The sequence below is a fragment of the Phycodurus eques genome, chromosome 5 (assembly GCF_024500275.1).
Source record: "Phycodurus eques isolate BA_2022a chromosome 5, UOR_Pequ_1.1, whole genome shotgun sequence".
Taxonomy (NCBI): domain Eukaryota; kingdom Metazoa; phylum Chordata; class Actinopteri; order Syngnathiformes; family Syngnathidae; genus Phycodurus; species Phycodurus eques.
In genome coordinates this window covers 24005119-24020912 of record NC_084529.1, presented here as the reverse complement: position 1 = coordinate 24020912, position 15794 = coordinate 24005119, and the positions used below count along the sequence as shown (strand labels likewise).

Sequence of the window (15794 nt, the reverse complement as noted above, 5' to 3'; positions counted from 1 at the left end):
GTGTTGCCATCGTTGGCTAACTGCAAGCTGGAGTGGTAAATGGGCCTTGTTATGGAAGCTAAGCACAGCTAACTCACAACTGAGCACAGCCAAGCAACATGATGTAACTTTATACTTATATAGTGGGGGACAGAACTCGCGCTAGAAAGTATACACATCATGGGGCTGTGTTTTAGCCCCGCCCGCAAAATCAGGAAAATTCAAACTGTGAAAAAGATGGTATGCTATATCTCAACAATTCAGCGATATACTGTTCTAAGTGTTTGCACATGTTTTCAGCACTTATCTATATTTAATGTATTTAGAAATAAAACAAGAAAGGGTTTGCCCAGATGAATGTTTACAAATATACAGATAACAAAAGATTAACTTGGTTGTTAAATTTGAGACCCAACTATTTGAATACAATACTCCATAATGTCTCCTTTAAACTATTTTCAATTTTTCCACCAGGGCCTTCTCAGCGGACTTTGTGGAAATTTCGATGCTGTGACCATTAACGACATGACCACGTCGAGCCACATGGAGGTTAACAATGCGCAGACCTTTGGAGATAGCTGGACGCTGGGACAGGTATGCCCCACCCCACCCCCACCTCTTGTATCAAGAACTTCATCTTGCCTACCATCTTTCTTGCTCTTTGTAGTGTCAAAGTGACTACGTAGTGGAGCGACCATGCGAAGCTGACTTGGGAAGACAGCCGTACGCCAAGAGGGAATGTGCACTCCTGTACAGTGAGGTCTTTGCAACTTGTCACAATGTGGTGAGTAGAGATATGAACCATGAATAGTGAAAAGTTAATACTACGAATTTTATGACTAAAATTCAGACAATTATCAGTATCATATGATATTGCTAAATAAATGACAGGTACATGCACCTAAAGCATTGCAAGTAGTTTTGTTTTGAGTTTGGGTTGGACGATTAATCGAAGTTTTTGACATTTTCGTTTAAATAGATGATTTTCTTTCCCGCTTTCTAGTGTCTATCTAATATGGCTCTTTTACTTCTGTGGAAGTTAATTCTGTAACAAAAAAACAAACATAAAAACTTGTTTGGTGTCAGACTTGTTTTTAATAATGTCATTGTCATTTACTTCAATTAACCAATGGGGGAAGCCAATTAAAATCAGGAAATTGGCTTTTTAAGGACATATTGCCATGCCCTGATTTGAATAGAAGAAATGAGGGCTCAAATCCAGCCTTGCCTGTGTGGAGTTTGCATGTTCTCCCCGTGCCTGCGCGGTTTTCTCTAGGTACTCCGGTTTCCTCCCACATCCCCAAAACATGCATGGTAGGTTCATTGAAGACTCTAAATTGCCCGTAGGTGTGAATGTGAGTGTGAATGATTGTTTGTTAGTATGTGCCCTGCGATTGCCTGGCAACCACTTCAGGGTGTACCCCGCCTCTCGCCCGAACATACCTGGGATAGGCTCCAGCATACCCACAACCCCAGTGAGGATAAGCGGTGTAGAAAATGGATGGATGGATGGATGGATAGATGGATTGTAAACAACACCAGCCAGAATTCATTGTCATGCATGCCAGATCCCAGACAAACCCTGGAACTTCGATCTCTTCTCTTATTGGTCACAAAAATGTAAACAGGAGTAGGTGTGCAGTAACTTAGCGGCTACAGATTGATACTTGAATAAAGCGCCATAAATAAACCCAAAATGGAGCAAAACTACTGTTTGTTGATAACTTTCAGAATTATCTGATCAATCTAGCAGGCTCCAACACATCAGCAAAAAGCCGAGTACATTTTAAAAGCAAGAGTCCAACACATCATCCTTGAAGAGAAGAAGCTAGCATGCTCAACCGAAGCTGTATCAGTTGTCAATGATCTAATTCAGTGTTTCCCAACCCTTATTGTGCTCATATTTTTCATTGGAAACATTTTACAGCAAACTACCAAACAAAGATGTCACAAAAAGTGTACACACTGAAATAAATAGGATCTCTTCTCCATTTCCTCACTCAGTGTGTAATCTGGGCCAGTGAAAAATATATTACAGTATTCTGTTGTATGAATGGCAACAGGTGGATGAACAGTTTAATTACCATCTGTCATCTAGTGGAGGAACATTTAATTGTTCTGCTTGTCACTATACATATGTACACTATGTGGCATAGAGAGATGAACAAAGATACATTATTAGTAGTAAATAAATAATACATTTCAGACCAATTCAGTGAAATTCGCCATAGCTTATCAATCAGTAACACCTACCGCCATCCTATTTGCATTACATACTGCATCACCGAATAGAAAAGAAGCCAGTGACGAAGCTACTTAATTAAACTTACTAAATACTCTACTGACCATAATTACAATATAAAATGGTCATAGTAACTGTTTGAAATTTTGCTCACCATTTAATCGCACACACACAAAGTTATTATACAGTACATGTGTGGCCAGCAGATGGAGTCCTATATTTGTGCACAAAAGCAGCCGGTGGACCACAGGTCTAAAACAAAGCACAAACCTTAGAGGACTTCACTTGATATATTGCAGTAGATATGAACACGTATAATTAACGATTGCCCGGATGCTTATTAGGAGATAATTAATCATGCACTGCACGTGACGTAACATTTGCTTGAGTCTCTCATGCATCTGGTGCGTCTTAATTTTTTTTTTTTTTTTTTTTTAGGGCGATGTGATGAATTTCTATTAGGATAGTTGCCATATCTCATAGCAACATAACCTTTAGAAACACATGACATAACGTGGGGCGACATACAGTTGCATGAAAATGTGTGTGAACCTTTTTTTTTTTAACCTTAAATTGGTAACAGCAACAACAATTTTGTTTTCATGTTTTAATGTTAATGACCCTAAACATACTTTTTCCACTCTGCACTATGATGTTTACATGTTGTTGTTTTTTTCAATAAAAGTATGAAAACATGTCATTCTATGTGTGGTATTAGATTAAGATGACTGTCTGTTCTTGTGATTTAGATGACGATCAGATTCCATTTCATCACCAAAATGCAGAAATCCCAGTGCTTCCAAAGGGTTCACATACGTTTTTGACAACTTTATAACGTATGTGATTTACAGTTGAGTTTAGCTTTCCTTTGGACTAAATTGACTCCATCATAGTGGTCACCTGATTCCTTCTGCACCAGATGTTTACCCACAATTCTTTGTCCTGATATCTCATCACTCGCCTGAATTATTGACAACTACTTACCCCGAAACAAGGCCTCACTTCATTTACCCCCATGGAGATAAGGAGAAGGCCATTCTCCCTGGGCCTGATGTGTTCTGCAACAGGGCAATTGACAGCAATAAAATCCCTCTAAAACTGAGCATTACTATCATACTTACGTATACAGTGTATCCAGAAAGTATTAGTTGTTAATGATTGTTTGTCCCCAATATATCAATTATTTCAGATCTCATAGCAACTGCGGTGAACTTTATCTCTCTCCCTATTTACATCTTTTTTATGTCGTGTCATCTTCCACAGAGGTTGAAAAAAGTGTGTGCAGCGTGGTGAGACTACTACAGTGAGTGCACGAGTAATATATAATTGGCCCGACAGAAATGTGACAACAAACTCAAGACAAAAAGACAAAAAATTGCCAGCATGTTGCAATGGAATTGTAGGTGTAAGGTGGAGAAATGACAGCTGTTTTAAAATGTCGCGAATAAAGGTAAAAAGTCATCAGAAAACTAAATACTCAAGCAAAGTACAGATGCCCAAAAAAATGAGTACTGGACCAAAGTATTTGTACTTTGTTACTTGCCACAACTCGAGGCCAGTGAGAGTGTTCCTGTCTAATGCAGTGTGCTTGCATGTACTCTCATGACATGGATACTCTACAGGTGGATGTGGCCTGGTTCTACAGAAACTGCCTGACCGACACTTGCAACTGCAACCGAGGGGGCGACTGTGAGTGTCTGTGCACGTCCATCGCCGCCTATGCGCACAAATGTTGCCAGCACGGTATCTCCATACACTGGAGGTCACCCTCTGTGTGTCGTGAGTGCACGCACACACATGCACACACATACATGAACAATCACATGCTGATTGTCAACAGTGTCATGAATCTTTATCCCTTTCAGCCCAGGATTGTGAATACTACAACCAAGGTATTTATAATTGTAATCCCATCCATTACTCACTCACCTCCTTAAAGCTCAGCTCCTCTTATGCGCACCTCAGCACTAGGCGACGGCCCGTATTCCTTGGTGAGCGCTGTCCACAATAACACGATGATAGGAGTTAATCGCACCAGTGGATCAGTGTTTCCGCTGGTGAGGCATACGTCAGGCCATTTGCCTGCCCAGGGCCTCCTCTTCAACTTTATGGTCACGGCAGGCCTGCACAGGAACAGGACGTCACGTAAGTGTCGCAGGTTCTCATCATGATGTACTACTACAGTGGAACCTCCAAAGTGAAACATGGTTTGAGACGCTAGTCCACCTTCAGTTATTCCAAATTTAGGAGTGATTTTTCGCATAGAAACTAATATAAATGGGGAAAAAAGCCCATTGCCCACTGTCAGGAGATCACGGGTCGAATCTCCGTTGGGACATTCCAAAACGTGCATGTTAGGCTCATTGCAGATTTAAGATTAAGACTAAAATTAAATTGTCAATAGGTGTTAATCCGAGTTTGAATGGTTGTTTGTCTATAGGTGCCCTGTGATTGATAGTCGACCAGTCCAGGGTTTACCCGCTTGTCTCACCAAAACTCAACTGCTATAGACTCTGGCTCACCCGCAACCCAAATGAGGACCTCTAAATTGTCCATATGTGTGAATGTCAGTGTGCATTGTTGATTTTCTATATGGGCCCTACAAGTGATCGGTGCCCAGTGTGGGGTCTACCCCGCTTCTCTCGCCAAGTCTGCTGGGACCGGAATGAGAACCTCTAAATCAGTGGTTCTCAACTGTTTTCACCCTGGGATCTGCATTTTCCTGTTGTTGCAAAGTCACAACCCAATTTAATAGAAGTTAGGAACAATAAAGCATTTTTTGGTTTAAAAATAGCCTCTGAAAACATATACACTATGTTGTATTTTTAATGCCGTTTTTGACAAAAAGCATATTGCTAGACATGATGCCCATTAACTATCGGCTAAGGTGCACTGTATTTATTTACAGCGTAAACTAGTGACTAGATTACAAGTGAGTAACATTTCATGTTGCTTACCTAATAGCTTCCATGTGGAAACTTGGTACCCCTTTGTACTGTACCGAAAATATCTGATTATGAATACATGTAATTTTTTTTATTAGCTGTCCGTGACTAAAATGGGTCCCTGACTCACTTTTGCATTCCGAACCACCAGTTGAGAATCACAGCTGTAAATTGTCCATATGTGTGAGTGTTGTTTGTCTATACGTATGTGCCCTATGGTTAACTGGCAACCAGTCCAGGGTGTACCCCGCTTCTCTCGTCAATAGTCAGCTGAGAAAGACTCCAGCTCAGCTAGATAGATGGACAACTTCACGGGTGTTCCACTTCAGAGGTTCCACTGCACTCTTAGGGATGCAGTAGTTTAATCCCCAGTGGTTGTTCCCCCAGGTGTCCCTGTGGTGTCCCTCGAGTCCGCGGAGAGACCCAACTTTTTCCTTGTGGTGTCGGAAAAGAGATGTGTCCAGCTGGAGCGCTGGAGTCGAGGGGAGGAGTTCAGACGTCGGGCGACGTTCATCCAGCATCAGGGGCTGTTTCTGCCAGGTCACACCTCGTTCGAACTTGCCGGCCAACCGGGAATCTTTCTGACACTGACACGCACCACTGCTCGAGCTCTGAGATATGACACGTCTGCCGGCTTCAAAGCCAGCAGTAGCTTCATACTCGAGGGTATGTCGTACATTTTTTGTTTATTTAAGTGGCACAGCTATGGACCTCTTTGCTGAAAAAATGGTTATTTATGACAGGGGTTTCCAAATGTTTAGTCCAGGGATCCCTTACAGGAGAGACAGTTTTTTGAGGATCCCCTTTATTAACATCACTACCATACGCCCCCCGAAAGCACATGTGCATTATCCATCCATCCATCCAACCATTTTCTGAGCTGCTTATCCTCACAAGGGTCGCGGGAGTGCTGGTGCCAATCCCAGGTATCATCGGGCAGGAGGCAGGGTACACCCTGAACTGGTTGCCACCCAATTGCAGGGCACATAGAAACAAACAACCATTCGCACTCACATTCACACCTACGGGCAATTTAGAGTCTTCAATTAACATACCACGCATGTTTTTGGGGTGTGGGAGGAAACCGGAGTGCCTGGAGAAAACCCACGCAGGCACGGTGAGAACATGCAAACTCCACACAGGCGGGACCGGAACCCCGGACCTCAGAACTGTGAGGCAGATGCTCTAACCAGTCGGGCGCTACATGTGTATTATTTATTTAATTTTTAAATGTTTCAACCAAATTATTTACGATAGAAAGAAACCAACCAAATTCAGTTGAATTAAGTTCAATATTCATCCATCAGTCAGTGATGGTGGAGTGGTACACACGGCTGACTTTGGTGTGGGCAGCGTGGGTTCAGTTCCCAATCAGTGACGGTGTGTGAATGCAAATGGTTGTTCGTGTCTAAGTGTGCCCTGCGACTGACTAGCGACCAGTTCAAGGTGTAGTCTGCCTTTCGCCCGAAGTCAGCTGGTCATAGGCTCCAGCGCCCCGTGACCCTAACGAGGATAAGCGGTGTTGAAAATGGATGGATGGTTTCATCCATCATGGCGAGCTGATGTGCAATGCTTTCACTAACAGCATGGCTGCAAAGAGAGAGGTGCTAAACTGCCAAAGCAGGGCTTTAAAAAAATGAAATGAAGAATATAGTGCTTAACCTGAGCAAAACTATCTGCCAAAAAACATATACATTTGACTTGGATAGATTTCTTTAAACAATATTCATTCATTGATTCTCAATACCGCTTATCCTGTTCTGGCACTGGTCCCTATCCCGGCGGACTTTTGGCAAAAGGCGGACTACACCCTGAAATGGTCGCCAGTCAGTCGGAGGGAATAAATAATGTTGCTAGCCTAAAAAAAAACAAAAAAAAGATGTCTTAAAACTAGCGTATTTATAGTGCATACACTTACCGAATTATAGTATTTCTAACTTTTTGATAAATGTACTCTTTACTCTAAAATCAATAAGGAAATTATACATTATTAGTGTTGTTTTTTTGGGATTTTTTCAGGAAAAAAATGTTTGAAGGAAGTGAATTTGTCTAAGACAAAACAAGAAATATCCATCAGACAAAGAACAAGCATATTTTTCCTTGCAGTTCTTTGCGATTTGGACATTATATTTAGAAACTTTTCCTGCCACTCTATCGACTATTTTTTCAAAAAAGCAGCTAACGAATTTGATTCCTGCTAAGAAACAGACGAGGAAATCACAGTCAATCACGCAGAACACTGCCAAAGACATGGTTCCCATTTACACTTTTCAAAAGGAGTGATTTAGCAACATTGTGGAAAATTTTGAGCTGAGGTATGTGCTTCCAAGCTGCAAATATTTTTCTTGGTCACCTTGCTTTACCTGTACATCTCTAGATGAGAAAAAAAGTATTATAAAGCGGGAAAAGATCAGATTTACAGTATACAGTGATATTTCACAACCATATCAGTTTTTAAATAGGCCATTGCTAATATATGAACGAGTACCGTAATTTCTCGTGTATAATGCGCATCCCCCCCCCCCCCAAAAAAAATTGTCAAAGGTCAAGAGTGCGCATTATACATAGGTGTGTATGTATATATATATATATATATATATATATATATATATATATATATATATATATATTTATTTATTTATTATTTTTTTTTTTAAATATGACATGACTGAACAACAACCATCATTAATTTCTTTATGTTTATGTTTTTTTTAATGACATTGCTTTTCCGAAATGCTTGACTGTTTAATTTGAAACCCATTAAAATAAAATTAAATGTTTTTTGTAGAAGCAAAATCATGCATTTTAAAAATGCATTATACATAGGTGGAAGGGTTTTCCTGAATTTTGAGGTCAACTTTGGGAGTGCGTATTATACATTGGTGCGCATTATACACGAGAAAGTACGGTAATTGTTTTAGTATGTTTTTTTTCCAAAGCTGGGGCGGTCCCCATATGTAGGTATGCACTAAAAAAAAACTTAATTTATTAATGGATGGACCCCCAAGTTATTACTCGCAGTTTGAGAACCGGTGCTCTACATTTATATATGCAACAGCACTAACTAATTTGCTACTCTCTTGATGCAGAGACTCACTTTGTCATCCCCTATCGGCTAATGTGTGAGTGGCGCTATCAGGCCTGTGCCAGCCCATGCGTGCGCACTTGCAATGACCCTGATGCTAAACGCTGCCGCTTCCTGCCTCTGTAAGTGCATCGTGACGCACACTCAATCGTATTTTAAAGGGATTTTTCTTTAAGGACTTGCTATGTGTCACAGCGTGGAGGGCTGCTTTCCACGATGTCCCAAGGAAATGATCCTAGATGAGGTCACCAACAGATGTGTCTACATGGAGGATTGTGAGTACTGTAAGGCTTTCAGAGCAAATTTTAAGGTTGGGATGCCGGGCAAGTGCGTACAACCTGGACTGGTTGCCAGTCTATCGAAGGGCACATATAGACAAACAATCATTTACACTCACATTCACACCTATGGGCAATCTGGAGTCATCAATAAACCTAACATGCTTGTTTTTTGAATGCGAGATGAAGAAAACTTGAACAAGCACAGGTAGAGTATTCAACTCGACAGGAAGTAGTTTACTTGAGTAAATGTAACTGAGTAAATATACTGTGTGACTACCCACCTCTGAGCAGGATACATTTTGAACCGGTTCCCAGCCAGTTGCAGTTATAGACATACAAGCATTTCTAATCACATTCACACACAATGGCAATTTAGTGTCATCAAGGAACCTAACATGCATGATTTTGGAATGTGGGAGGAAAGCAAAAGTACCCGGAGACACACACACACACAGACACACACACTCAAGGGCTGGACTCAGGGGGCTGAAACAGCAGCCCTGACACTTTGAACTTTAATGGCAAATGCATAATGAAAATTTTAATGGTTTTGATGATAGATGTGTATTCCCCACCCCCACATTTAAAAAATTTTTTACCTCATGGGTACAGTGGACCCCTGCTATTTGTGGAAGATAGGGACCGGGCCGGACTGCAAATAGCGAAAATCTGCGGCGAATTGAGGCCCATATACAGTAATTGAAATGAAAAAATATATATTTTATATATTTTTTAACAAGTGGGGATGAACCACCAAGAAGCGGTTTTGGGGTTTGGTTTCTCCCCCCAAAAACAAAAAATACAAAGAAAAAAGATAAGTAAATATTTTTTTACGTTGGAAAAAATTGTTTTGAAAAAGAAATCTCCAAATAGGTGAATCCTCGGGTACCAAACAGTGAATATGCAGGGTCTACTTTATTGGACTTCAGATGTTCCACGGTGCATACTGTAACTATTCCTTTTGAATAGGGCTGAATTCTCCAAAACTCTCTTATTTGTGATATGATCTGTCCTTTTTAGGTGTAACTCTTCCCCCGACTCCCACCCCCTATGCATTTGTGACACAGCCTGACATAACTACGACATCTCCACCGATAACACTTTCCACAAAGAGGCCTACGATTATCACAACCACTAAGAGCACCACTAGAGTGGTCACTACATCCTCCACCTCTATGAGGCCAGAGACCTTCGCCACTACTTTCAGTCCATTTCCTCCAAGGATCCCCTTCACTACAACTCCCCCCACAAGTACACCCACTCAGATGACCCCAACACCCTCAACTGCTCCCACAGAGCCTTCCACGTCGCCCTTTATTTTAACTCCAACCCTTTCAGTTACTCCCACCACAACCGTTACCACACCTTCAACCCCATTGCCACCTACCCCCATGACCTCGACGCCACCTCCCGTCATCTCCCCCGCCACAAGCACCATTAGCATGGCTATTCCTTCTCAACCTCAACCCGCCGCTATCACACCGGTGGACGTTTCGACGGTTGCCGAGGCAATCTCTGCGCCAACTGGCACGAGCACCAAGCCGGTGACAACAGAATTATTCACAAGCCAAGACATATCTCCGACAAAAGAGGAGGGGTCGACCACGTCTCCGTTCTTCATGCCCACAACACCCTGTACTGTGAGTTTTACTTCATCTAGGAGAGTACACAGTGTGGAAGATGTTTTTTGAGGGTCTTTTGTTGGATTTGAAGAAATAGAGTCACAATCATCATGAGAATCAACATGATAAAGCTTAGTTGTAATTGTCCTGTCTTGTCCTGTACGATATCTCCTTGTTACGTCCCTTCTTCACATGATGGAGTACTGCCTGTCTCACTATCCCTGTCCTGTCCTATCCTGTCCAGGTCTGCCCTATTTTCTACTAGTTGTGTCCCTTACTCACAGAGTGTTGCGCTGTCTGGCTCACTGCACCCATCCTATCCTCCCCTTTCCCATTAGTTACTTGTTGCTACCCTTCCTCACAGGGCATAGCAGTGCCTGTCTCACTTCCCCTGTCCTATCCTGTCCTGTCCTGTCCTATTCACTGTTCTTTGCATCACTTCATTAGAGTGTGTCGTAATTCCTGGCTTAGTCCCTCTGTCCCTGTCCCGTCTTGTCCTATGTGCTACTCATCATATCCGTTCCTCACAGGGTGTGCCACTGCCTTCCCAGTTCCCTTCACATACTGTATAAAGTAGAGAAGATCCAACTCCGATGTGAAGTTAGTGTTGTTATACTGCTGTTATGCTGGTGTTTTTTTTTCTTGTTCTTTTTCGCTCTATTTGCTCTTTTCACTCTTTCTGATCCCTTCTCAAACCTCATACTGTCCAAATGCATTACCTATAAATATCCATCTCAATACAGACTGTCACATAACAAGACTGTATCAAATTTCCTGCACAACAAAACTGTTTTGGCATGACATGGCATACAGAGCCCCCATACTGCATGAGAGCAGCCGAACAGCACAGATTTAAAAAATACAGATCCCAATATGTTTATTAGTGTACAACTACAAGCGGCCCTTTTTTTTCAACAGAGTTTTGTTAGTAGGACACCGACCTAACCAAATTTTGCATGTAAGTGAACACGCGTGGTCTCGATCACTGACTTAAGCTAACGCAGTAGTAAAGTCATATGTTAAAGAAAATATTTAAACAAAAAACACTTTGTAAAGCAACGAACCCAACCCAATCTTCACAGTTTTTTTCTATAAGAAGTAAACTATAGTGTCTTCTCGTCTAACTATGGTGCCCATTCTAATTGTGCATTCTTCAATGCTGTGTATCCCATAAGCCTCCATACGTCTACCGTCTTGACGAGTGTGCAGAGCTCATCTGTTTCAACGGGCAGCTGCTGCTTTACAACGCGTCCCTGCATTGCCGCTTCAACACCACCCGACCTCGGTGTAGCCTGCTAGGCCTGCCCGTCCTCATCAACATGGACCCCTGCTGCCCACAATGGCGTTGCCCTTGTAAGCTGCCACATTGTTACTCTTTGATATACGCTGATGGTGCAGGTTTATCAAAATGGATGATCAAGAGTTTTTTATTTTTTTTTTGCCAGGTCGTTGTACTGTGATGTCTGACCTCCGCGTGATCACGTTTGATGGCAACAACGTGGCTTTGTATGATAACGGCTCCTACATCATGGTTAAGCTACCGGGAGAGACTATTATTGGCACAGTTGAAAAATGCCCAACCGGCCAGGTAATGTTAAACCTCGATTATATACAGCAGAGGTAGGCAGAGTATGGCCCACAGGCCACATACAGCCGGCTACATTCTTTAATATGGTCCACCGAGTATTTACATTACAAAGAGTCCTGTAATTTTGCTGTTGTTTTATAAAATTCAAGGTTCAAGATGTTTATTGTCATATGCACGGTAAAAACACAGCGGCAGCATTGAGCAATGAAATTCTTACTTTGCTAGCTTCCCTCCACTAATACAAAGAATATAAAAGATGCTGTAAAAAAGAACAATTAAAATAATGAAAGATAAACTACAAAAATAAGTATATAAAGTTCAAAGATGCAGGCATTCAACTTCAAGTGTAGGTTGCATAGGTATTGCACTGTGTAAACATTTGTTCATAGAAATGTATTTTTATCATTATTTATTCATTTACCAAATTAAATAATCATTTAATTAATTTTTTGTGAATAATAAAATTAAAAATGAGTGTAAAATGAACAATTTTACATATTCATTTAACGTTTTGTGAATATGTTGTTGTTTTGTTGTAATTTATTTAAAATTTAAAAAAAAATAATTTCATAGTCTACTACCATAGCCAAGTCTCGCTCAAAGGATCTTAAATTCGAAAGAGGTGTAAAAAATTAAGTTTATATCAGACACATTATTCTTTTTTAAACAGTATAAAACACTTTCCAGATGTCTTAATAGTTGTCTTAATAACAGGGAGCGCGCATATTGAACTTCTGCAAAGCTTTGTGAAATAAAATAAAAATACTCTATATTTGAACATGTTGTAAATTACAATTCTGAGAAATAAATCTTTTGTTTTTCAACATGAAGCCTATTTAATTTTGTTACTCGGATATTCATATTACAATGATTTGGGGACACCCTGTGGTATTATGCTTATCATGTTGTTGTTTTTATAATCCTTCCAGAGCGTAAACTCAATCAGAAGACCTGTGAGTGTCACATACACAGCTTGTTCCATTATGACCAAAAGCTATGACATGCTTTATTTATTTATTTTACGTCCTGTATTTTCTTTCTCTACAGAGTCCAACAGGTGGAACATCTGGTCTGTGTTTGAAGAAATTAAATATCACTACCTCTTACGACCGCATTGTCATCAATCGACTGGATCGAAAGGTGATCCTCTTAACCTGAATTAAAAACTGTGTTTGTTCCTTTTGAATTTTGTTAATTTACAGCTGTATCTCAATTAATTAGAATATCGTGGAAAATGTAACACATGACACACAGAGTGAAGTACAGTCATGATTTTATAATTTTGATGATTATAGCTTACATCTCAAGAAATTAGAATGTTCCATAAGACAGCTGTTCCCAACCGCTGTGTGCCAGGCACATTAGTGTGCTGTGGGAAATTTTCAGATTTTAAATAATTGGTCTGAAAATTACAGTGGTCAACAATAAATTCATTAAGATTTTTTTTTTTTTTTTAAATGATTTAGGAAACTTTTGATGTGCTGAATCAAAATATCACATTGGTTTTGTTCAATCAGGTCAACTTTTTGAACACATTTTCTTTTACATGTGCAGGTATTTTCACTTTAGAGGTTCAAATAAACGGAAGGTAATGCCCTGAATTCTGAACAATGATGACATAATGTAATTTACAAGTACTTTTATCAGTGTCTACTATTCAACTTACATTCGGCAAAGTTTGTAACATTTGTTTATTAAACTGTTAACAACTTGGAATAAAAACCTGACCTGAACAGAAGACACAGAAACAACATTTTTGGATTCAGCGACGCAAACTCAGTAAAAAAAAACAAAAATAATTAAACAAATATTTTTTTTCTAACCCAGTGTTATTATTTACTTACATCCATCCATCCATTTTCTTTACCGCTTATCCTCACTCGGGTCGCGAGCTGCTGGAGCCTGTCCCAGCCAACTTCGGACGGGAGGCGGGGTACACCCTGAACTGGTTGCCAGCCAATCGCAGGGCACATATAAACAAATGACTATTCGCACTCACATTCACACCTACGGGCAACTTAGAGTCTTCAATTAAGCTACTACGCATGTCTTTGGGATATGGGAGGAAAGTGGAGTGCCCGGAGAAAACCCACGCAAGCACGGGGAGAACATGCAAACTCCACACAGGCGGGGCCGGGATTTGAACCCCGGTCCTCAGAACTGTGAGGCAGACGCTCTAACCAGTTTTTCACCGTGCCGCCTAACATATAATAAATCAATCAAAAATTATTTAGTATGTCTATGAAAGTAGGAATTGCTCTTCCGTGAAAGATTTCCCATGTTTTTAATGAATCTATGTAATGTTTCGCTTTTTGAGCTGAATTATGGAAGTAAATTAACTTTTCTACACAATTTCAATTTATAAAGATGCACCTGTATGTATATTTTTAGGTAACAATGAACTCCAGGCCAACTAGGCTGCCGTTCTCCCGCCACTCTCTTCATGTGGAAGACACCGGCACTATGTATCTTATCAAAACACCTGGCCATGTCAGCATACAGTGGTATCACAGCACTGGGATCATGGTGCTGCAGTACATCACGCCAAACGAAGCATCTGTGTACACTCGAGGCCTGTGCGGTGAGTGTCACCATCACGGCAAAGGCTCGATGAGGGAATCGAATAAACACGAGCAGACATTTGGCGTTGACCTCGTGTCTACCCGTCACGGCAGGTTACTGCGACGGCAACCCGGAGAATGACCTGAGGTTGCCCAATGGCACCGTGGTGAGGGAGGTGGGAGACATGATCCTCTTCCTACAGGCTTGGAGGGTGCCCACGCCCGACGAAAGCGAGCACATTCGCAGGGTCGGTGACAACTGCACCATCGGGGATTGCTCTATTTGTCTCTACATGCTCCACCAGAGAGCCTTCATATCGTGCCATAGCAAGGTGCGTCTTTTAAAAGCATGATTTGCCTCTTTGCCTCATGACAGTATTCAGAGAATACATCACAGCATACCATAGGAGTCCCCAATGAACAGAGGACTATGACATTGGATTATGTGCTTTGCAGGTGCCTCCGGATCAATTCTGTGACATCATGTGGGCAGGCGACCTGCACTACAAGGACCACCAGTGTGACTTTCTGGCGGCGTACGTGGCCGTCTGCTACACGCACCAAGTGTGCGTCAGCTGGAGACGACACAATTTCTGCCGTGAGAACACACGCACGCACACAGACACACACACACACACACACACACAGATGCAGATACAGATACAGTGGTACCTTGACTTAAGAATGCCCCGACTTAACAAGTATTTTTTTTAGTTAAGAGCCGTTTTTTTGCTCTATGTGGAGAGTCAAAATTTGGGGTCTGACTAAACTTCTGATATGCCTCAAACAAAGTGAAAAAATGGAGCAATTAAGGTACTGTGATGCCCTGTCAAAGAAGCACCGTCAAACGCACAAATACAAAATATGAACACTCACAAGGGGCTGCTGTAGGCTATAACTCACGCTTAGATGCTCACACCCAGACTAACTGGCTAATGCAACTTCAACTCCTGACATCACTCAAAAGGACACACCCCTTAATGGCACACATTCAACACACGGATTCTACAATATGTACTGTAATTACACTTTATGAAACCAGTTTGTTTCTTTGCATTCTTTTTTATTTGTTCTTTTTTCATATTCAACACAGTGCTAATTTCCTTGATTGACAACACAGCAAAAAAATGTGTGGTTGTTTTTTGGGGGCTGGAACGTATTGATGACATTTCAGTACATTTCAAAGAGGAAAATTGATTTGATATATGAATAAATTGAATTACAAGCTTGGTCATGGAAAAAATTAAACTCATGGCCTCAAAGCTCATCACTTCTCCCGCAGCTCTGCGGTGCCCCCCCGGTAAGGAGTATCGTCCTTGCGTGAACACCTGCGCCAGCCTCACCTGTCTAAACAGGGACTACTACAAGGAGACCGCTTGCCCCTTCGTCCGGGAAGAGTGCGTTTGCCGTGGCGGGACCCTCTTGCATCGCGCCGACTCCCCGCACTGCGTGACCGAGGATCGCTGCGGTGAGTCGCACTGAAAGGCAGCA

At 41.4% G+C, this 15794-nt stretch overlaps 1 protein-coding gene across 1 annotated transcript in view; it reads left to right on the top strand.

The window, feature by feature from the left end:
• The window catches only part of otogl (otogelin-like), a 51543-nt gene that overhangs the window by 24369 nt on the left and 11380 nt on the right, over positions 1-15794 (top strand). Inside the window, exons 28-44 of the mRNA XM_061676863.1 lie at positions 454-573; positions 647-763; positions 3844-4000; positions 4087-4113; positions 4187-4366; positions 5554-5832; positions 8256-8373; positions 8447-8526; positions 9553-10172; positions 11330-11507; positions 11600-11742; positions 12672-12695; positions 12790-12882; positions 14134-14323; positions 14418-14635; positions 14760-14901; positions 15586-15771. Coding sequence (XP_061532847.1) covers positions 454-573; positions 647-763; positions 3844-4000; positions 4087-4113; positions 4187-4366; positions 5554-5832; positions 8256-8373; positions 8447-8526; positions 9553-10172; positions 11330-11507; positions 11600-11742; positions 12672-12695; positions 12790-12882; positions 14134-14323; positions 14418-14635; positions 14760-14901; positions 15586-15771 — 2872 coding nt within the window. The remainder of the gene's footprint in view (positions 1-453; positions 574-646; positions 764-3843; positions 4001-4086; positions 4114-4186; positions 4367-5553; positions 5833-8255; positions 8374-8446; positions 8527-9552; positions 10173-11329; positions 11508-11599; positions 11743-12671; positions 12696-12789; positions 12883-14133; positions 14324-14417; positions 14636-14759; positions 14902-15585; positions 15772-15794) is intronic.